This window comes from Catharus ustulatus, chromosome 1, assembly GCF_009819885.2.
Source record: "Catharus ustulatus isolate bCatUst1 chromosome 1, bCatUst1.pri.v2, whole genome shotgun sequence".
NCBI classification, from domain to species: Eukaryota; Metazoa; Chordata; class Aves; order Passeriformes; family Turdidae; genus Catharus; species Catharus ustulatus.
In genome coordinates, this window is record NC_046221.1 from 49,290,536 (window position 1) to 49,313,803 (window position 23,268).

The 23,268-nt window shown below is 39.8% G+C and overlaps 2 protein-coding genes across 5 annotated transcripts in view; one reads left to right on the top strand and one right to left on the bottom strand.

Annotated features, from left to right (window-relative positions):
- The window catches only part of ANLN (anillin actin binding protein), a 30,827-nt gene extending 19,307 nt beyond the window's left edge, over positions 1-11,520 (top strand). The window contains exons 20-24 of one of the 2 annotated variants that reach the window (XM_033078720.2): positions 517-629; positions 6,303-6,389; positions 7,881-7,988; positions 9,843-10,015; positions 10,343-11,520. In XM_033078720.2, coding sequence (XP_032934611.1) covers positions 517-629; positions 6,303-6,389; positions 7,881-7,988; positions 9,843-10,015; positions 10,343-10,466 — 605 coding nt within the window. In that variant the 3' untranslated portion in view covers positions 10,467-11,520. Of the gene's footprint in view, positions 1-516; positions 630-5,863; positions 6,014-6,302; positions 6,390-7,880; positions 7,989-9,842; positions 10,016-10,342 lie in introns of those variants that run through there. The other variant, XR_004419982.1, reaches the window with a different exon arrangement.
- A 4,660-nt stretch (positions 11,521-16,180) lies between these two features.
- Positions 16,181-23,268, bottom strand: part of LOC117006347 (acyloxyacyl hydrolase-like) — a 136,776-nt gene continuing 129,688 nt past the window's right edge. For all 3 annotated transcript variants that reach the window (XM_033078737.2, XM_033078745.2, XM_033078753.1), the window contains 2 exons: positions 22,526-22,602; positions 16,181-16,403 (listed from right to left, as the gene is read on the bottom strand). In XM_033078737.2, the coding sequence (XP_032934628.1) occupies positions 16,275-16,403; positions 22,526-22,602 (206 nt within the window). In that variant the 3' untranslated portion in view covers positions 16,181-16,274. The remainder of the gene's footprint in view (positions 16,404-22,525; positions 22,603-23,268) is intronic.

Consider the following 23,268-nt stretch of genomic DNA (forward strand, 5'->3'; position numbering starts at 1 on the left):
CTGAAGTATGAGATCCTTGAGCTAACTTTAGCAGAAATTGCAGCAATAAGGAACTCATGAACTAAATCTGGAATTTGTCATGCTATTGCAACTTGTAAAATTCTTGAGCTACAGTGTATTTCTCTTGATGTAAGTGCAAAGGAAAAGTGTATAAATTCTGGAAGACAGCAGTGTGTTGCTTGAGAGAAGGTTAAGAGATTGAAAAATCATGTTCCTTCTGCAAGGTGTGTGTGCTTTGTTGTGTGCCCTAGCATGTTCTCCATCCCCCTGAGACTTAAAATGCTTTGTTTTCTCTTTTGTGGATGCTTTCAAAGCTTGTTTCTGAAAGAAAAGATCTGCTGAGGAGGAATGGTGTGTATAAAGATTCTCTCTGAATGTGCTGCTGGTCTGCACTGTAAAGAGCACTTCTGGAGTACTGGGCATGCATACAGTAGTGCAAATAAAGTACTTTATTTAAGCCTTGCAGCATCCTGATTGTGTATTTTGTTATGACTTCACTTTAACTCTTCTCCACAGCCATGGCCAGTCCAGCTGGCCCAAATGCCATACGTAGTACGAATTTCATCCTTGTTGGATCCCACAAGTTATCACTGTCTTCTGTAGGAAATACCAAATTTGCACTGGACAAGGTAATGGAAATTATTGGTTCCTAATCCAAAGGTAATTGCATACTACTAGAAAAATTAGTTTGAGTTTGCTTTTCAGGTGAAAGTACCATCCTGGAAATGAAACATATATATAGGTTTATAGATACGTTATTTATATAATTATGCAAAAAAATTAATAATTGTTACTTACATATGATTTCCTATTAATTAAATGTAATCTTGAGATAAGCAGGGAGACTGGCATTACTATGCCAGATGCTCTCTCATTTCTGTACCTCAATGCAAGGTATGGTTATGCAAAGATAATGAAGGAATTTGATTACTGACTTGCTTTCACTGACAAAAAATTGATGGATGCAGTTGGCATCTCTATATGTGGTCTTTATATTGTTGCTCCTACTCTTGCAGTTATCACTGAAGAAGGCATTAAGCATGTTCTAATGATAATGAAGTATTTGAATTTTTCTGCACTTAAAAATTGCCATTTGTATTTAGGAGTATGAGCTTTTCCCTTTCATATCCCGATTAAATTTGTAGAAGCAAATTGTCTTAATTTTTTGGAGAGCTGTTATTAAGTTTTATGTCATTACTTCCTTGTCTAAACATGTTTATTGGCTTTTGCTATGAGAAAATTTAAAAATACATTCCTACATTCATTATAATATCTAACCTTGTAATATCTAATACCTAAAACCTATTTTAATAGGTGTTTTTACCAGCAACTATCCTAAGTTAGTTTAAATTACAGTAATTTCATGACTAAAAGGTGCACCCTTTTGATGAAAGTTTTGGCCTGAACCCCGAAGTGTACCTTATAGTCCGGTGCGCCTTATATATGGAGAAAGTTCGGAAATTTGCAAACCTGGAAGTGTGAGCTGCGAGCCGTGGGAAGAAGGTGGCAAACCTGTGGCAGCTGGGTGGAGGCAGGGCTGCAGCCAGCAACTGCATGGGGGGAGCCGGCGGCAGATCCTTGCTGCAAAAAAAAAAAAGTGTGCCTAATAGTCCGGTATGCCTTCTATATGGGCAAAAGTTCGGAAATTTGCCAACACCCGGAAGTGCGCCTTGTAATCCAGTGCGCCTTAGAGTCGTGAAATTACTGTAATTAAAATCACAGCTTTAGCTGCCCAACCAGCAGCATTATAATTTTCTTTTTTTTGTTTTTGGTTAAACAAGTCTTATTGTGATGCTAGTATTATTGCAATTACAGCTTCTGATGAGAGATGAGAAAACAAGAACTAGCTGTGTTTGTGTATAAGCCTTAAAACAAAATATTCCAATAATCCCAACTTGCATTTTGGAAGATTTACTTTTTATAGGTAGAAGTAGATTCCTTTACTGAAACAGCTGGCAGAACTTAAAGGTTAAATTTCACTATTGTTACTATGTGAATTTCAGAAGTAGTGGCTTTGGTTCTTCAGCATAAATATTCCTCTTAACCAGAACTATGCTATATAGAACAATACTATACCAAAACTATGTAGAAATCTTTGTGTATAGCTTCCTGATTGGAGACCCCTTGTTCTTGGAGTTAATGGGGATCAGCTTTTGCATTGTATTCAGCAGTTTAAGCTTGGACTTCATTGGTTTACATTGTATGACAAGACACTGGAGTGGACTAGTGAAATATAGCAGAAGCACAATGTTGAAAAAGAATTCCAGGGAAACTATCACTTCGTTAATTTTTTGGAGATGCAGTCTTACAGATACCTGGCAAAAAGGGCAGTTCTTATTCATGCCTTGTTCGGGGTTTTTTTTTTAAATAACTACCTCAGTAAAATTTCGGTTTTGACTTGGCCTATGACTATACCAAACAACTGCTTTTTAACTTGCTTCATGCATTTCTAATATGGAACAAACTAATGCCACAGTATTTTTTTTTGAGTGTCATTTTTTTTACTTATGTACTGTTAAAATTCAGGGTATAAAGGACCAAAATATACTCATGTATAACTGTATCCTTTTTCTTCTAGATCATAACTTTACACTAACTGCATTTAGTATGTTTCTTTTTTCCCTAGACAAATTTTGAAGGAGGGCGGGGGGAAAGAACTGTTGGGCTATATGTTCCAGGACTAGGTTGCTATGATCTTTTAGTTTAAAATTTAAAATAGTAAACTCCTTCCCAGTGAATGTTGATAATTTGTCTGGCCTTTTTGGGGCTTTTTTTTAAATTATTCTTCTGAAAAAAATGCTTATAAAGATTTACTAACTAAACACAAGATGTTAGAACCTTTTAAGATTTGCATAATTCTACCCCTTGTCTTTCACAATAAGCATGCTGCTAGAACTCAATTATTTAGGTTGCCTAGGGTTTTTCCTTAACTAGCATGTTTCTCTTGTTTTCCTAGATCATTAGAGGAGGGTGTTTCTTGCTTCAGAACAAGTCGATGTGTTTCTTAATGATTTCTAGTCAGGAGATTTGAGCCAGCTTCTTGATGAACTACACAGAACTTAGAATCAGCTGCTGTGCTGATAAAAGAAGCAGAGAAAAAATGTCTGGCAGCCTAAATGTTGGTTGAACTCAACTTGCTGCTGAAGAAAATTAAAATCTCTCGGGACTTAAATAATCTTGCTTTTTATTTTAACCTTCTTCTGACAAGACATATCAAGACATTTGGTTTTTTTTTAACCAAAAAGTTTTGAAAATACTAACATGTCAAAAAAGAGATCCCTATTTGTTCACAAATGTTCACAAAAATATTTTGCTTGGTTATATGTTTTTGACTTTAGAAATTAAGTTAATTGATATCCTAAACAGAAATAATTTGTCTTTAACCTATGAAAATATCTTTATCTAGTTAATAATTTGAGTCCTGCAGAAGAAAGTGTTTTAGATGAATTTTCATGTTTTCTCTCAAAATTAAGCAAGTGATAATTTTAGTACCTATCATCTCCTATTTTTAATCAAAACTCTCCTAAGAAACTAGTTTTTCAAATTCTTGTGTTGAGACCCTTTACAAGTAATCTTTTGTGAGAGTGAGTTGTGTTCCTATGGCAAATACCTGAATGTCGACACCAGAATGCAAAAGATCTAGTTTTTCATCTAGCTGGATATTTGTCAAACTACAGTAATTTCACGATTGCAAGCCACACCTAATTATAAACCGCGCTCCCAGGTGTCGGCAACTTTTCGTTCTTTGGCCATATATAAACCGCACAAGATTATAAACTGTAATTTTGTTTGCAGCAAGGACCCATGTGCAACAAAGTAACGAATTAGTAACAATCACGTGATCGCGGGTTTTACTGGCAGGTGCCCAATTTGCAAACATTTTTCACGGATCGGGGTAGCCTTTAAACACAGCCTAAAAACTAAAAAAAATACAGAGAAAAATCACTCACTTTTATTAAACCTGCTGGCTCTGCTCTTGCCCAGTTGAGGGGAGGGTGCGGCCCAGGGGGGCGAGCGCAGTGGGGCCAGGCAGGCTGGGGGCCTGTTGCTACAGGCGGGAAAGTTTCCTGGCGAGCGACAGAGCCCCCCTGAGCGCTGCGCCAGCCCGCCCTGGCACCAGGCGGGCCCTGCTGCTTACCGGCTGGGCTGGTGCCCTGCCCCAGATGCTGTGTGGCAGAGGGCAGGAGCGTGGAGCCGGGGCCCCGCTGGTGTCAGGGGCTGCGAGCCTGGCGGGAGCCGCTTGGGGGGACCCTGCGGGCAGAGGTGCTGCCGCCCGGCCACTGCCCCGGGGCCAGGGAGCGCCGCTGCTGCCCCACTGCTCGGGACTGGGGAGTGCTGCCGCTGCCCAGGGCCAGGCGGGTTCTGGCTCAGCTCGGGTCTGATGTGGGCTTGCACTTCCGGGTTGGGAAATTTCCGAATTTTGTTCATATATTAGCTTCTTCTGAGTGTAAGTTGCACTTCCAGGTTGGGACCAAAATTTTAGTCAGAATGGTGCGGCTTATAATAATGAAATTACTGTACTTTCTTTCAGACACCTTTAACCCTTTGAAAGAGATATATTACACTCGAACACAGTGTTTTCTCATTATGTGTGCAGGAGGGTGTTTTGAGACTTGCTTTAGTATTTAGTACTGGTGTTGCAGGCTCTGTAAAACTGTGTTATTTTTTAATATCTCTTTGCTTTGCCTGTCACAGATATTCACAGTTATTAAATTTCATGAATTAGATTCTTCTTTTATGACGTAAAACTTAAAGGGGATGCAAAACTCATAGACTTGAAGTGGGGAATGACCAAACATCCTTGAGGCCCTCATTCAGAAATGGGTTTTGCAGTGCTTTATTAGGGTTATATTCCTATTCCCTGGTGTAGCATGTAGGGTTATACTTGTCTTTGCTGATAAGTTGCATTAGTCCTGGATTTTTAATTTTTGTTACATGGAATTGTTTTTTGTTTCTCAAGTGGTCATGCAGACTCCTACCTAATAGTAGAATTTTTCTGTGTTATACTATTCCTGTTGAGTACAGGAGCAAACTATATCTACTGTGTTAGTTGAATAGATCTAACATATAAAAATGACTTGATCACCTGCTAGTGTGTGTCTTATGTCTGGGAGGAAACTGAAGCAAGTCTGCAATTTGAAGGTGATCGATTTTTCTAACCACAACACTGATTTTGGTGTTCTGCAGGCACTGAGGCCCACAGATAAGCACTTTTAACTACTAAGGGTTACTACTGTTCATGTTAACTACTAGCAAAATTTAGTTCCATTTGATTGCCATTGATTCCATAGTTCTGAAAGCAATTTTGTTACTGCATATGCATGCCTGTGCCTATTCCCTGTCAAACAGTCCTTTACTTGTGTTTGACTAGCAGCATCAACCTTCCAGCAAAAACCTTCCTGGTTTTTCTACTAATACAAAAGACAAATGCTTCTAATTTTTTGTCAATGTATTTTCTTAGCAGTGTTGCATATTTAGATTGGCAATAAAATAAGGTGTGTTGAATGCTGTGCATGTCATTTGCTTGTGGAATTACAGTTTACCTCAGTTTACTTCTGAGGGAGGAAAACAAAGGGATGTGATGTCATGGGAGTAATCAAAGTAATGAGGCATTATGTGTGGAGGGATTAGAGAAAGCTCAAAGGCAGACCTTCGTTGCATGCTCTTCCTCAAAACTCTTGACTAATGAATAACTGTTTAACTGACCTCTGGTACAGTAATGAAGCTACTGTTGTGTTTGGTTTTTTTTTTCTCAGTGGCAAAAGATAGGACTGGGAACCTTTTCTGTTAGGAATTGCTTAACATGTTTTTAACACCTTGAGTACCAGTTGAGAACTGTTTTCATTATTTTTCCCCTTTCTAGATTTTCTTTTTTACGGAGATTTATCTGAGAAGGCACTACTACATCAGTCTCTGCCAAAAATGCTTATGGTATCAAAGTACCATTCCTGTTTAAACTCGCTTTACTATTTTCCAAACAACTTGGTGTCCAACTGAGGCAGAAGCTTCAAAGGTGTGGACTGGTGCTTTCTATTGTTTCTAACCATGCTTGAAGAGCCTGTTTTTATAGCTAGAGTGCATGTGTGTATATATGAACAAACTAATAAATAATTCTTGGAAAGCTTCTAAATTAATTTGAAACCAAAAGTGATTATTACGGTCTTGTTGAGTCTGACTGCTTCTTTCTAGCTGAAGGTCCTAAGAACAAGACAGTGCCAACATCTTGGTGCAACTGGCTTGCTTGAACTGGTAAGACTTAGCTGAGAGGTGTCAAAATTAAATGATCGGTTTACATTTTGCAGGTTCCCTTTTTGTCTCCTTTGGAAGGTCATATATATCTGAAATTGAAATGCCAAGTGGACTCTTTGGTGGAAGAGAAAGGATTCTTGGTAAGGTATTTAATTCATTCACTTCAAATTCCTGCCTTGGAAGTTGCAGGTCCTATTAAATGTAAATGTAGTAATTTTTTAATGTCGCACCTATGTTTGAAGCTTAAAACTGGCTTGATTTTTATTTTTTTTAATCTCATGATGAATTGAATTAGACCACAAATGTTTCTTAGTTTATCTTCTGCAATTGTCTAAGATAAAGTTACCTTTTAAGAGTGTATCTCTCTCTAAACACCTGTTTATTTATTTTGAACTTCACCGATTTTAGCAAGAGGAGGTTAACTGATACTAGATGAGATTTTAATTTCTGTAGCAGAAAATTTTACAGGATTCTTTTTCTGTGTGTCTTATAAAAACAAAAGATTGTGTTTTTTCCACTGTGTTTATAGCCTTTTGAAATGACCAAGAAACAACAGTATTTTTTTGAGAAACATCTTGTGCAATTCTTTCTAAAACTGGACCTAGAAAATGCAGCTGATACTTGGGCCTAAGAGCTGGAACTGTTAAAATGTCCACAAGATGGCAGTAAATGTGCTATGGAAATGAAACATTAACATTTGCTGTTATTTTGGTGTTTCCAGAAATTACGATTTCTTTAGACTCTTTCCAAACACTGCTGTCTCTTCTCCCTTTCCTTAATTGAAGTTGAGCAGGTTTCATTAGATGCAAACACTTCATGTCCTTGTGGTGTTTACTGTCCCATGTTTCTGTGTACTAATTTGAGAAATATTTGCTTCTACTACACAATATGTAAAACCTGAAGAATTATGTATATATGTACTGAATTTGTTCAGAGTAAGGATTTGGAAACTCCCTGCATCATTGAATATTATAATCTGAGTTGTGAAAAGTGAGAATCACAATACACACATTAATTGGGAAAAAAGCTCTGTACAAGTTCAAGAGATATCAGGAATAGAAGTTAGATACTAAGCTCTCCATTCCAGTAATAAGGAAATGGGGCTTGAAATCCAGCATCCAATAAAAGAACTGCCAACACAAACATTCAAAAATCAATTTCTAATTTCCTTTGAACTGACTGGACTCTATTGAGTGAGGCCTCTTGAATAGCTGCATGTTTTTAAATCCTGATTTGTAAGTAAAAAATTACTCAAATATCTAATAATAATTGTTTTTTGAACAAGTTTTGTGAACCATTCATACTGCATATACTATAAATAACCCTCCTTTACCTTAAAATAATGGGAATGCTTGTCACCATCAACATGAAAATCTGGTAATTTTAAACAGCAATGATAGGTGCCTTTTATCAAAAGGCTGCAAACCTGAGAATCATCGTGTGAGCAAATTTTTTATGCAATCTGGAAAATAAATTGTCAGAGTAGAAACCTCTCAGTATAACTTTTTTTCCCTTCTCTTTCATTTAGTCCTATGAAGGGTTGCACTTACAGAATCGTTCTGGTAGAAAAATAGTCAAATACAGACCAAGCTCAAGGTACAAAGTTACCCTGTTAATTTTTTGTTTTTAAGACTATGTTTGAAGATGTCAGTGGATTTGGAGCATGGCATAGGCGGTGGTGTGTACTGTCTGGAAATTGTATCTCCTATTGGACATACCCAGATGATGAGAAACTAAAGGTAATGCTGTTTTGTAAAGCTTAAGTCTAAAGTTCTGTGGTACCCTACACAAGCAACTGTTCATTTTTAAGGACAGTAATGTTTAGACTTTAAACTAGTAAAGCATGGGATTCAAGCTCCTAAAGCTTCTTTGGGGAATAAAGAGGGCTTGTCTTCATAAAGCTGACCTAAATCAGGGCAAACTTAGAAATTGACTTCCCTGTCTAGTAGGAAAGGGGGAAAAGTGATGGAAGATCCATATTTGATTTCACCTTTAGTGTTAAGGCCTTCCATTGTGCTCATTAAATTACTAATTATTTAATTGAAATTGATTGGACTTGTACAGCATAATAAACAGGCTATCTAGTTGCCTTAAGTTTCGGACAAAATGATGACTAACACTTAATATGGTAATTAATATGGTATATTGCAGAAGCATAGTTGTAATTATAGACAATCTTATTTGAAGTCCTTGTCTTCTTGTAGCTCTGCAGTGTACTGGAACTGGTGCTTTTTAAATGGTTCTCACAGAAAACTACAGCAATTTCACACGTATAAGCCACACCATTTTGACTAAAATTTTGTTCCCAACCCGGAAGTGCAGCTTATACTCTGGAGCATCCAATATATGGATAAAGTTCTGAAATTTGCCAACCCGGAAGTGCGAACCACGGGCCAAGCCGGGCTCGCGAGTTGAGCACCTGCCAGTAAAACCCGCAATCGCACAATTGTTACAAATTCGTTACTCTGTTGCGCGGCGGGAGAAAGCCAGGGCTCCCGCCGGCAGCGCGGCATCGGGGAAAGCCGGGGCTCCCGCTGGCAGCGCAGGGGGAGCAGAGCTCGCGAATTGAGCACCTGCCAGTAAAACCCATGATCGTGTGATTGTTACAAATTGGTTACTTTGTTGCACGAGCATCCTGCTGTGAATGAAAGTGTGGCTTATAATCCGATGTGGCTTATACATGGACAAAGTACGAAAAATTGCCGATACCCAGAAGTGCGGCTTTTACTCATGAAATTACTGTAAGTTCTTGTTGGGCTAATGAGACAAATCAGAGGTTCATCTGTCACTGAAGTGTCACTTTTTGTCTCCTTAGTGTTTTCCTGCAGTGTACTAAAATATATCCAGGTTCTTTTAAAGACTGCTTTCAAGAGGGTTTTTCTTGTTCACTGAACTTATTTACCATTAAACACTTTCCTCTTTAGTGGCAGAACATTTTTTTTCCCAAACTCCATGGCAAACTCTGATTCTTTTGGGACTTTTTTGCCAATCCACATGCATGAGTTTAGTTTCTTCCCTGCTTACAGAGGAAGACCATATGCTGATAGTTGACATTGCCAAAATATATCAATGTATTTTCTTTCCTTGCCAAGAGAGAGAGAAAAATCTCTGCCTACTGTAAGACAAGATAGTAAAAAAAAATAAAAAAATAAAAAAATTAAGCCAAACAAGAAGGTGGCTCCTGTTTTGCTTTTGTCTGCAAGGAAGAAGCTTTGGTTTGTTTTCCAGATTCTGTTTTGGAAAATCTTCTAGACTTGTTTCACTATTTTTTAGAGAGAAAGTCAGATATATTTTGGTGATCTACAGAAATATTAAACTTAGTAAATGTGTCCCCCTCAGCTCCCCCTACTATATCTGTTCCATCGTGCGGGGATAGATGTCACTCAGAAATATCAGTATTAGGCCATGATTACTTTAAATCATGGAATGTTTTTTAAGTAAATTTCTTACAGCTGTGCATATATCACCTTTTTGTATGGAGTAACTGACTGAGGGAAGATGTGTTCACTTAAATATCATGGAAGTTGTCAGAGCATATGTTGTTCAGAATTACTCTTGATTGTTCTTGACTGATGAACTGATTTCACTTTCAGCATCCTTTGGGCCGGATAAATTTGGCTAACTGCACTAATCATCAGATAGAACCTGCCAACAGGGAGTTCTGTGCCCGTCCCAACACTTTTGAACTAATAACTGTCCGACCTCAGAGAGAAGATGACTGTGAGACTCTTGTCAGCCAATGCAGAGACACACTCTGTGTTACAAAGTGAGTACATAAAATCATGGAGATTGTGGGAGGGTATTTTACCTCATGTGATAGTTTTAGTAACGTTGGAGTTTTACAACTTTGTCATAATGATGCAAAGGTCATTTAAATGCTAAGGTTTTGGGTGGCACTAGAACTGCTTTGTTCATTTTAGTCCTAACTGCTTTCTAGAAGTGGAAATGCCAGGTATCTTGGTAGCAGGATTGTGGAATGTTTGACTTAATTTTTAACCCTGCTATTTGGGCTCCAACCCTTGTTCAGTTTGGCATTTGTTAACAGTAACTTATTGGAGGTGGAGAGTAATCCATGGGGTTCCTTGCCTTCTAGGAACTGGCTGTCTGCTGATACTAAAGAAGAGCGTAACCTTTGGATGCAAAAGCTCAACCAAGTCCTCATTGACCTTCACATGTGGCAGCCTGATGCTTGCTACAAACCTACTAGAAATCTTTAAACTCAGGAAGGGAACTACTCAAGAAAAGAATTTAAATGAAAATGTAGAAGTGTTCTGGGTCACTTATGCTTTAAGTTTGAAAAAGTATTTAACATTATACAGGACTATGTTATGCAGTATTTTTCACTTAAAAGTTTAAAAACCTTTTTATTTCATAATTTTGAGTATGGTAGGCAGCAATTAGCTGTTTCTGAAGTGCTAAATATATAAATAACTCCTTTTTTGGAAGTCTTCTAACTAGGTGCATTCTCTTTTTTAAGCAACTAAATTATTACAGGAGATCATATTTCAGGGCAGGAAGGAGGTGCTAGCTAGTGAAAGACAAGCTTTCTTGATAGCTCAACTCCCTGAAAGAACCAAGGATGCTGCTGAAGCACAAGATTTAATGTTTAGCATTTTTTGGGATTCTTTTGTAATGTTCTTTTTTGTAATCAGGCATAGAAGTAACTAGTCAATTTTATTCTACAACACGCAGTATAAATAATTCTGCTTGTACAACATCCTTGTGGTGAGAACAAAACCATGCACAAGAGATTAATACCATTGCCATTTCTCATACAAACTAGTATGGATAAGTGCGTGGCATGTACACTGTGATTTGCAGGTGTGGAATTATATATGCCATATATTGATTGCACTTTGCTAGAAATGGAGGGTCTTGAATATTTTTTTAGGACTATTATATATTAAAAAAAAATCAAATTTAGGTTTAGGGTTGTATATGCCAATATTTCCTGGGACTTGTGGTTTTTACAAGCTAAAATTCTCCATTTGAGAACCAGGAACAGGTTAATAGGTTTTAAAAGTGCCCTTTTATTTGTTTTGTTTAATAATAAGGCTTTACAAAGCTGCTATATACCAACTAATACTCCACTGGCTGAAAGAATGGGTCTTCCTCCCCTACATAGACATATCCACAAATGCTAATCAAAAAATTACTTCATATGCATAATGAAAATGGCAACATTTCTCAGTTAAAACTTGCAGTTTTCACAGCTTTTCACTGAGCGTATTGAAACACTAGCTCATTACTTCACTAAGAATGCAGTAGTGGAAAACTTAAGATGGCTATTGCTGTTAGATATTCACACTCGAAACACTAAATTCTGTTACCTTATACTGTTTTGGTCCTACCCCTTTTGTACTTGCTTTTAGGTCTCATTTTCTTTTCTAATGTCTTTAAATATTTTTGAAATATATCTTGAGATTTATTTGATTCATTTAAAATAAAAAGTAAAACCCTTCCTGCTGTTTTCATAATGTTGTCTATGCCTTTGAGATACTAATTTGTAGGCTGAAGAAAAGCTGGACTTCACACAGTGTTTAAGGAAGGATTCTATTATGTGCATGTATCCCAGAATTCCACTTGATAATATGAAGCCTTGGATATAGCTACCTGAATTTTGTAGTGGGTGGCCAGTTGTCCATGTGCAGCAGTTCATCAAATATGAAGAGGAGAGATGGGTTTTTTTTTTTTTTTTGTGACAGACATGGCAGCAGAATAACAACATGGACAGTGCAAGAGCAAATTTCAGCAGTGGATGTGGGGTAGGCTGTCTTCTTAAACTCCCTAGTGAGTTAAAATCATTAAATTTTGAATTATTAAATAAGTTCACAGAAAGGTATTAAGAACAGAACTGGTTGATATTCAAGAGAGCATTTTTATTTAGGTTGATTGGACTAATATCCCTTGTAGAAACCAATCTGTTTGTTCATTGTGCAAGAAGTTCTCATAACGGAAAAGGTATAAGGTGCAACAGGTACTGTTAAGTTAGAAAAGCTGACCTGTGTGGTGGCTTCTGGGCACAAGCTCTGAGTGGTGAGGACATGGGCTCCTGCAACCAGCAGAAGCATGGGATGCAAGCTTAGCAGGAAACCTATGCTTATGCTTTCTTGCTGGGTGCTGCCTTCTCCCCTCTCGTATTCCTCTGCTCTTTTAAGGCTTTGCAGTGAAAGAGTTTGCAAACTACCTAACAATCAAGAGAACCTTCCCACATGCAGTGTGCTGGACCCAGCCAGTGACACAATCCTGCCTGTTATTTATTCACATATCCTGACTCTCCCCCAAGAAGATCTTGGCAGACCATTCCTTCTATAACTACATACTCCTAATAAACTTTTAATTGCATGGAATTATAATTAGCTTTCCCAGAGAAACTTGTTTTTTCCTCTTTCTCTTTTCTCGATGCATTTTCCACCTTCAACCAATCTAAGCACCAGGAGACAGTTAACCTAATGGAATAGGCTACAATTCATAGTTTGTCACTGCTTTAGCATAAGTAAGCTTTTTCAGCAGTGTTTTTTTAAATATAGCACATGTATTTTTAGAATAGTATGGATAAGTGATGGCTGTGATGGCAGATCTTCAGCTGTTTTTTGCTTTTGAAAGACTAGAAAGAGCGGTTGTAAAAGCTGATTGCTTAATAGTTCCAAAATTCATCTTTCTTAACAGATAGGTAGTTACTGCATTAGTTACGTATCATGTTTGTGCATGCAGCCTGGTTTGGAGGTGCAGAGCTCACCTTGAAGCATAAGGGCATGTGCTTTGGGTAGTGTGCCTTCAGCCAGGGGCGAGCACATTGCTTGGTGTCCCTCAGACACCCTGTATCCAGCACAGAGCAATGGTACTCTGCAAACCTTTGAGAGGGCTTTGCTTTGGGACTCTGCTATGGAGGTTTCAGGTTGTCTTTGAATATATGTTCTAATTTTATAGGAAACCTTTTTTCCACATTGTGCAGAAACTCAAGGAGTTCACAAGAGAAAAATGCTTTGCTCTGGGCAGTTAAGCTTATTTTTGCTGAGGAAATTTCAGTTTCACTACTTTGTAAAACTCCTAATAGGTGTTATTAAATCTCTAACTCAAACGAGATACAATAATTTGTAAAGAAATTGCCTTGAAAATGAGGCTTCCAAACATGATTCCCTGTAGGAGTGACAGTGGGCAGGACGGTTGGGACAGATGGAGAGATCTCTAAAGCCAGATCTTGGAAATTGTGCTTTATTGCAAAGGGTGTGGGTGAAAGGGCCCTGCTTGGAGCTGCCACCTGCAGCTCAGAACAGGGCAGTAAGGGAGCAAGGAGTAAGAGAAAGAAGTAAGGGTGGTAAGAGAGTGAGGTTCCTGTACAATACAATAACTCTTCTTCTGTGTTGAATATTCTAATTTTCACTAACCAATCTAATAGAGATACAATCCTATAGCATTTACATACAGCCTATAAGAATCATTACCACACTGTGTTACACTTTAAACCCTAAAAACTACTCTTTGGACCCCTTCTGCCAAGCTAGTAGGGTCCTCTCTGACCTTTGGACCTCTCTGCAAGCAGAGGGAATTGTTCAGTCAAGAGGGGATTACTTTCAGCTGGCCATACTATTGTTTTCTAGTTATTTAGTAACGAAGGTTTGGTATCTCAAAGATGGCTTTCATTTCAATCTCGCTTATAGTTTTATATCCTCAAAATCTTTTGCCAGGCAATTATATTTATAAGGTTTTCCTGTTTCATCCTCCCCAACACCTCCCTTCCCGCTTTTAATTGCTACACTTCTGTGTGTTGAAATAGGGAAAATAACCTGATATTCTGTAGTTATTGCCTGTGCTATACTTGGGCTGTAGTAAAAATGAGTGGATGCACTTGTTTCTGTCCTGATGTTGTATTTAATGAAAGATAAGAGTCCTGAACAGGTAATACAAAAATAGAAGGTGCTTTTCCCTGGTGCTTCTCTGGCCAGGGTACATGGGATGTTATGTTGCTTGAAGAGAATTTCTACAGGAAGCAGGAAGATTTCCTTCTGATGCTATTGTCTTCCTAAGGTATGCCTCTGCAGTTGAAACTAGTCCTTGGGAAATTGATATTTGGGAACGTCTAAATGCTTTGAAAGAATTGAGGCCTTATTAACAAGTATCATTCAATTAAGGAATGTATTCCCTTCTGGTTTCCTAGAGTAGGTGACTTGAATATTTACTTAAGTGTTAGAAATTCCTTTGAGATGACTGCTATGTTAATTTCTATCTTAATATCTTAATAAAAGACCCAGCATTGACTGTAGTCTATAAAAAGGATCAGGATTTAAGAAAGCAATAATACATGCTTCAATCAAAATAGTATTAGCCAAATCATCCCTTGCCTGTTCAAAATGCTGAGTGGGTGCATGTCCTAGAGCCAGGCACATCCTTGGGTTTGGACCACAGCCCAAGAGCTGCGTCACATGTGACACACCTTGTGCCAAGGAGCAGAGTAATTCTATCCTGAGCATTGGGCTGTAGGGGTGGGCTTTAGTCATGTCATGTTAATGCTTGCACTTTACCGGGTCATTTCCACCCATAATTTATGCCGTTTTATCCTCTCTGATCTCTCTATCATCAGTAGGATTACGGGTAGGGTAGAGCTCTCTCCAATTTTTAAACATTTCTTTGTTTTGCTAAGAGCATTGGATAAACTGGTGAAAAAAGACAGTAATTCTCCATCATCAAGTCTGCCTATGAAGGAAGGGCTGCCCAGTATTTTTTGTGATTCCCCAGCCACACCCGTTAAAGATATAGGACTGAGCATATAATATTTTTTAGGAAGCAGAAAAAGCAACCTGCTTTAAATTCATTAAGTGTTTATTAATATCATATTAATGGTGGAAGAGAGCCTGTGCGCAGTCAGCCTGTGTTGATGCTCCCAGGAACATCAAAACTGTAATGCCTTGTTATTCATGGTACATTTTAATAAGCAAAAAGCATCTAAATAATGTATTGGCAGTCAAGGCAATTACAGTAATTTCACGACTATAAGGCACACCGGATAATAAGGTGCACCTTCTTTTTGCAGCGAGCATCCGTGCACAGCAAAGTAACCAATAAGAAACCCATTTTTTTGCAGCAAGCATCCATGCACAGCAAAGTAACCAATAAGAAACTGAATCGTGTGAGCCCTGCTAAACCACATGGCCCCGTCCCGGCCAAGCTGCACGGCACCCCTCTGGCCCTGCCAACTGTGCTGCCCACCCTCCCTGGCCCCACCGAGCCCCGGTGGCCCCGCCCCCACCCCCCCCCAGCCCTGCTGAACCACACAACCCCACCCCGCCCAACCGCCCGGCCCCGCCCCGCCCCAGCCAAGCTACGTGGCACCCCTCTGGCCCCGCTGAGCTATGCTGCCCACCCTCCCTGGCCCCGCCAAGCTGCACCGCCCCACTGCGGCCCCACCAAGCCCCGTGGCCCCACCCCAACCCCCCCCCAGCCCTGCTGAACCACGCAGCCCCACCCCGACCCCGCTGAGCCACGCGACCCTGTGCGGCTCGGCTAGCTGCTTGCACTTCCAGGTTGTTAAATTTCCAAACATTGTCCATATATAAGGCGCACTGGATTATAAGGCGCACTTCTGGCTTCAGACCAAAATTTTAGGCTTTAAGGTGTGCCTTATAGTCGTGAAATTACTGTACATACAATTTATAGCAATATAATGAGTTTTTGGGGTCCCCCCTCTCATTCTGGGATCAGATTAACTGTTGAAACGCTACAACTAGCATAGAATGTTCTGCAGAAGAAAAAAAAAATTAGGGGGTAGGAGTTTTCTATGCATGGATAAAAGAAATACACATTTTCAAGCTGTCTATCTGGCTGCTATCCTTTGATTTTATGTTTATAGCAGAAAAAGCATAGCCTACTTGTGCAGGTGAGATACAAACTGAAAAGAATGCTCTTATTATGTCTACTGCTACTGGTCTGATAACTTTCCCTCCCCACTTCTTTATGTGTTGTCTTTAATCATCTTGACTCATGGAATCACCACCATAAATCACGTGAGGGCTCTGGCAGTTCGGAAGTCAGTGTCCACCTTGATCTTTGAATATGGCTTCAATCTGATCGTTGAATGGATTCTCCTTGCCAAGTACTTGAGGCCACTCATGTAGCGCCCTCTGCCAGGTAATACTTGTTCCAAGGGCTGCAGCAATCTGCAAATCACAAATGCTATCAATTTCTTGTGCCTCTGTGATACAGTCATTTATGCCAGAGTTTAAAAAACCCCACCATAAGGCAGACTGCCCAGTATAATCATGTGGAGGACTGTACCTCTAATCAAAGGAAATACCCCACTCCAGCTTCTTGCTTATTTTTTTTTTACTCCTGTGATATTTTGAAAGTGTGTCAAAAGGAACTGCCTGGGTGTAATGCATAAAACTCTTGCAAGTCCAAAGTAATTCATGCTCCCAAATGCCTTTGGTACTTCTAATAAATGTTCTCTGTGCTCTCCTGGGAGGAAACCACAGGTGTTGAGCAAAGAGGCCCAATTATTTCTCATTCCATAACTAACTGTGTCTGATTCTCTGAGTTTGCACCTGCTACTAGGTTGTCTTCAGAGTTTTTTCCCATGAGACCTGCAGAAATGGTAGAATAATTTTTCTCCTCAACATCAGTCTCCCTCCAGCTTTCGTGAAGGGTTTTACCCTAGAAGTTATGTACCAAAGAGAAATTTTATCTGCTATATTGCCAAGGCAAAAAACATCAGTGGTAGCAGAAAGGGACAGAGAAAAAAGCCTGAGTTTCCCTTATCCAGGTTTGTACACCTTTCTAAGGCATTTTTATTATACTCCTGACCTGCAATAATATTTGACCTATATAGGAACTTTATTTTCAGCCCAAATATTTCAACACACTGATATTGATTACAATTACGAGGTTTAAATAAGGCTAAAAAAAGTCTCTTTTTTTTTTTTTTTTTAAGAGCCAAGGTGGGTTTATGAAATTAAACTATTTCAGTACTGTTGTTTTGGAGTCTGGAAGATACTGGAGCCTGTGGGGAATTTTTATATGCTACTTTTTAAATCCTGTGCTTTAAAACAAGCTCTAATGATGTCTGGAAGACAAAAATCTTTCTTTTATTTAAGGGCTCATGTACAAAGAGTAACTATTGGGGGGTGGAGGCTCTTAGATTCTGGTCCCTCAAAGTCTTGTTAAACTAATGAAAGAATTGGGGCAGGGAAGAGGGATAGTGGAGATTTCTTCATTAGAGGGTTTTTTCCTGGTTGCAGTTTCTATTGTGACCAAACATTATTTTGGGACATCCTATGGCAGCCAGGAGGCTGAGACCCATCCCTGTCAGAGTGGTCCAATCTGGCATGGTAGGCTCTAAACCTGCTTCACAAACCTCCCTAAGCCTTCCATGTGTTTTTAGCAGGATAGATGGGGTTGGTTAATTGATTGGTTGGGTGGGTGGTTTAAAAAACCCTACTATTTTGCATGGTACACTGTTTGTAAAGGTATCACTGGAGGTATGTTTTACAGTGTTCAGACTAATGTTGAAGTAGTTTAAGATATATGCCTTTAATTTAAGGTATATGTGCTTAGACGGCCCTAAATCGAATTAGGTTTTGTGCACACATAATTTCTTGACGTCCCGATGGATTTCAATAGTTAATTCTGGATGAGTAGTTTAGCACAGAGAAGGGTTTGTGACTCTGGAATTGCTTTCTTGCATGTCTTTTTTAAATTTCAAAGTTCTTGTACTTTGAGACATGGTATAATTTTTATAAGCTTTGCAATTATTTCTTTTGTTGTGAAGATGACAACCCCTAGCAAGTTTTTAAAAGGAAGTATTACCCATTCCTCACAGAGCTTTGGGTGATTGCAACTGGGAGGCAGCTGTGATTTTTCAGCAGCTTCTGTCTATCTGTTTTCCCCTTCTGCACCAAACAGGTGATAGGCATGATTCTCAGCAAAGTGTAAATACTCAACTCATCTGATATGTGTCACTTCAGCTTTTTCTCTTTATTTCTGGCTGGAATGTGCTTTGCTATGTCTTAAAGAAGAAAAAGAAAAAATCTAATCATGCTCAAGCTGTGCTTTTCTGCCTGTACATAAACATTAAGAATCTTCCAAGCATCTCAGGTTCCAGTTTGTGATGCTCAGGGCTTTTGCATTCTCCCTGGAAACATCATAAAAGCAAGAAATGAAGCGGTTTATGCAGGATCCTGTTGAAATGCATGGCCCTGTCATCCAAACAAAGCAATCAACTATTCTAGAGGGAAGCAGTGTCCTTGAAGCCATCTGGCATTCACAGATTTGCAGTGAAATTTTGTAGTAAGGAGGAGATGCTGAAAAAAAATCCCTGGGCTCCCTCTATAATCACTGGGAAGAAAATGTCAGATTTTTCCAAGGACAACCAAGCTGGATTTTGGGGAATGGTCTCAGAAACAGCTCTAGAGGGAACTTGGGAGGACTGAATGAATCACTTTGCTTTTAGGTGTTAAATAGCGTGAATTTCCTCCACCTCCATCCTGAACTGTGTATTTTGAAAAAAACTTTATGGAGACAAATCTTAGCTTTGAAACTTTACTGGAATGCAGTTATGCCAATTATGAGTGTTTTGTTTGCTCCCTCCTGTTTTGCAACTTAAAATATGTAGAAGAACCCTTTTCCCACAAGAAATTTATAGGAAGGGAATGTGGTTCTAGGTCCAGCTCAACAAATCAGAACTTAGTGTTTTTCCCATCTTTCATGATTTTTTCACATAAAATTTTACCTGGAGTGGGCTAGTTTTTCCTGCGTGAGTGTCTAACGTAGCCTTTCTCTAATACATTAAAAACTGCACTAGTTCTGATGGGACAGGACAAGTGCAGCCTTTTTTCTTCTTTTCCTTGTCCTTGCAAGGTATGCAAGCTTTAGTTAGAAAGGCTCAATTCCCTCCCACATCCCTCCAGAATGTCTGGACCTCTGGACTCCTAAATATGCATGCTGACACCTGCTTCTGCCATGTTTATACTAACAGGCTACTTTTTTTTTTTTTTTTTCTTTTAATTAAAGACACAGTGGATAGACAGCAGGTGAAATTCAGGGGCTGACAACAGTCGGTTGTTTCTGGCCGTTGCTATACCACAGTGATTAGGGATCACCTAGTGATAACACTTGCCAGCTCAACCTTGTGTTGAAAGGGGCACAGAGAGTGCCAAACCAAACTTCAAAATTTCTTTGCAATGAAGGCAAGAGGTAAGGTGTTTATAGATTCCTTGGAGTGCTTCTCAGTCAAAAAATTTGGAAATATTTGTCAGGTGCTTTGAGAGCCATAGAGGGAAAATTCATCAGAAATGCCCTGGCTAGGTATTTTATCCATTTTATTTATCAAGCTGCATGTGAGGTGTGGGGAATAGCTGCAGGGATGGAAGTAAGAGCCTCTGTTCGCTTGACAAGCTGCATGGAATCAATCCTCTCCTGCTAGACAGCTCTATATGTTACAGAAACCATACCTGGCCAGAGGCATTCATGTCAGGAGAAAATAAAACTTTAAATAAAACTTGTATGAGGAGTGAGTGAATTGTTTATCATCTTCCTAAGAATACTCAAAAATAGCAGTCTCTGCTCAGACTTCTTTTGTTTATTAAGAGAGTCACTGTTTTGGGGCAGAGTGCTACATCTCAGTCCAAATAGTGTTATATTGATAACAGACTTCTCTACGCCAGCAGGAAAAGAAAAATGGATTTACAATGGTGGATGTTTGGATAAGGCTAATTAATAAATCCTAGGAGGACAATAACTCACTTGAAGTGAGGCGTATCTCACAGCTGGAACCTTGACTGTAAGGGAAAATGTACCTATAAAGCATTAATGTCATCCTAACATCAGGAGGGAGATATCAGAACTACTGCAGGATGCAAGGTCCAGAGGGAGTGAAATATGGCAGTGCTTGACTGCATTCTCTAGCTCAGCACTCTGGGGGCTGCAAGCAGGTTTGCAGCTGCCCTTCAATGTCCTCTTGTAATTTTCTTAGGATTAGGAAGGATCCTGTTAAGATGAATATTTGCTGCCTTCAACTGTACTACCTTCAACTCTGTGCTACCTTGCAGCTGCTGGTGAGATGAAGGATATGGGCAGAAGGCTGGATGAAAAGCTATGATATGACGAGCCTGGCTCCCACTGTGGCCTGGTGCTGGGGGTTATAAGAAACCTCAGGCTAACCTCAGGCCAGGGAAAGAGAGGAAAATAATGCAAAGAAAATAATGCAAAAGTTTCCATTACACTCCAGACTTTATACTGCAGTTTCCCTAGATAGTAGGGTTGGGAATGGAGTTTGTTTCATCACTGTTTTCACTCTCATTTCATTTGCCAGGTTTTCACTAATTGCTTCCTTGCAAAAGATCTGCAGCAAAAAATCGAGGCACACTTTCTCCATATCCCCAGGTTGTGAGTTGATACTTTCATGCAGGTGTCTCCTGGTACTTGTGTGGTACAAAGGCAGAAATTTCTTCTGTGTAGGAGTTAATCTTCAAGCAGGAGAATCTTGTAATTTGGCAGGGCTAACAAGGCACTGCATGGCCTTGAGTGCCTAAGATAGCCCCTAAAGCACCTGTTTTGCCTTTGGACTTCCCCCTGCAGGTGTCCTCTAGCTTAACTGACAGAACTGTCAATGGAGAAGGTGCTGAAATGCTGGAATCCATCAGTGCTTGCAACTCACTCCCGCAGAATTGCTTCTCCACTGACTGCTCTTTCTCAGCATGGAAAGCAGCATCACATTGCTCATATGGAGGTGGGGTTGTCAGAGTCAACACATGCAGGGCATTATCTCACAACATAAAACTGGCCCATAAAATCCCCTCATGATTTCGAGCAGGAGGAGCTATCAAGTAGCACTGCTAGTGGCTGGGCAATGTGGTGGGGTTTGTTTGCAAAGGAGATTGACTGCTGCACATGTGTTGGAAAACCTTCAGATAGTGTGTAGAAAACCAACTGGCTTTGTTTGCAGCTGACTGCAGAACATCTCTCCATGTGTTTTACAGGGTTGGAAAAAAAACTAATTTGAAGTGACCATGGTGGGCACCAGGTAACCTCACTCTAGTTTATTAAACCCAAGCAAGGATTTACAATGGAGCAGTTGCTTCTCCTTCCCTTTTGTTTATTTCTGTGATAAATCAGCTGTAAACCTTCTCCTGCAACTTGTCCTAGAAGGCCAAGCAAGCAAATGAAAATATAATAATATGTAGCTGATGAGCATACGCAATTTAAATGTATAACTTCAAAAAGAATCTTTGTTCCAGACTGTGACAGACAAACCTGTAGCCTCAGAGGCTGCAGGGCAGGGGCAGGGCTGGAAGGGGCCTGTCTGGTTTCTGCAGTGCTGCCTTTATGTCCTGATCCTGCAAAAATCCCACAGGTGTTTGAGCAGGCAGCTGGCCACCCTAAGTGGCCTAAGGATCAGTTTTTGTGCACTAAGACACAATACTGGATCAGTGAGGGAAAGAGGCAGAAGACTCCTTGCAGAAGTCAGAGCAGAGTGCGGCCATCAGAAGTGGAGATACCGGTTCTGTGGCTACAGCTGTCATTTAGGTTGGCCAAAGAAGGCACCCTGGCTTGTATCAGCAATGATGTGGCCAGCAAGGCGAAGACAGTGATTGTCTTCCTGTACTCAGTATTCATGAGGGTGCACCTCAAATCCAGTGGTCAGTTTTGTGCCCTTCTCAACAATAAAGAAATTGAGGTGCTGGAGCTTGTACAGATAAAAGCAACAGAACTGGGGAAGGGTTTGGAGTGCAAGACTTATACAGGAGCAGCTGAGGGAACAGAAATTTTTTAGCCCAGAGGAAAGGAGGCTGAGGGGAGATCTTAGTGCTCTCTACACCTAAAAAGAGGTTGTGATGAAGTGGGGGTTGGTTTCTTCTCCCATGAAACAATTAATAGGACATAAGGAGATTATCTCAAACTGCACTGGAGAGGGATTAGATTCGATATTAGGAAAAAAAAATTTCAGGGAAAAGGTTGCCAAGCATTGGAACAGGCTGCCAAGGGAAGTGGGTGCATTACTATCCCTGGAAGTATTTAACATGTGTTGCTTTGGGACAGGGTTTACTAATGAACCTGGCAGTGTTAGGTTAATGGTTGACCTCCATGATCTTTTACGTCTTTCCAACCTAAATGATTCTATGACTCTCTCTCCTTTAAAATAGACGTTCCCTAGACCTGCATCCCTGTGACATGCCAACTGGATGCCTGGGGCAGCAATAGGTACCAGAATCTCAAATTCTCCCACATCCCACATGGTTTCCACATCCCACCCGCTCCTACCCATTTTCTGGGGCTGGGTTTTTACCTGGCTGGGGTGGAAGCCATCGACTGGTTCGATCAGCTGCCAGGGCTCACCTCCCATCTTGCGCCACTCCTCAACCGCTGCGAAGAGTGCAAGCAGAGGGGTTTATCACCAGTGAGCACAGAGATGTCCACCCAGAGATGTACCCCCTCCTCCTCAATACCTCCACTGGTAGTTTTAAGCACACAACAGCTCTGCATGAAGATTATGATAATTCACATAGAGTTGTCAGAGCCAATATTGTGAACAATCCCCTCTCCTTGGGGCAGTATTTAAGCCTTTATTGATTTTTTTCCTCTGCGATATTTATGGAAGGAAGCATTTTGAACATAAATGATCATAAAACAATTCACTTTCCCTCACAACTAAGAAGGATACTTTATCAAGTAAAGCTGTAAGTTATTTAATGCTGATTTATTACTTTTGTATTTCCCATGTTAGTTGCATCTTCAGCAGTGCAAAGGAAAAAAATAAAGAAAACAGCAGTTTTTGGAGAAAGATGGTAGCAGAATATTCACATGGGCTGAAGTCTGTATGAACAGACTCATTTTTGGTTACTTCTCTTCCGAGAGGTCTTCTCCTACGCCAACAAAATAACCCTTTGAATTACATAAGCATGACATTCAATGCAAATTATGCTGTGCTGTAAACCCTGGAACCATCAGAGAAGTAAAAAGCTTTCTTCAAAAAGGCTGCAGAATGATCAAACATGGGACTAGTGGATATGGCATTAACAGACTGTAAAT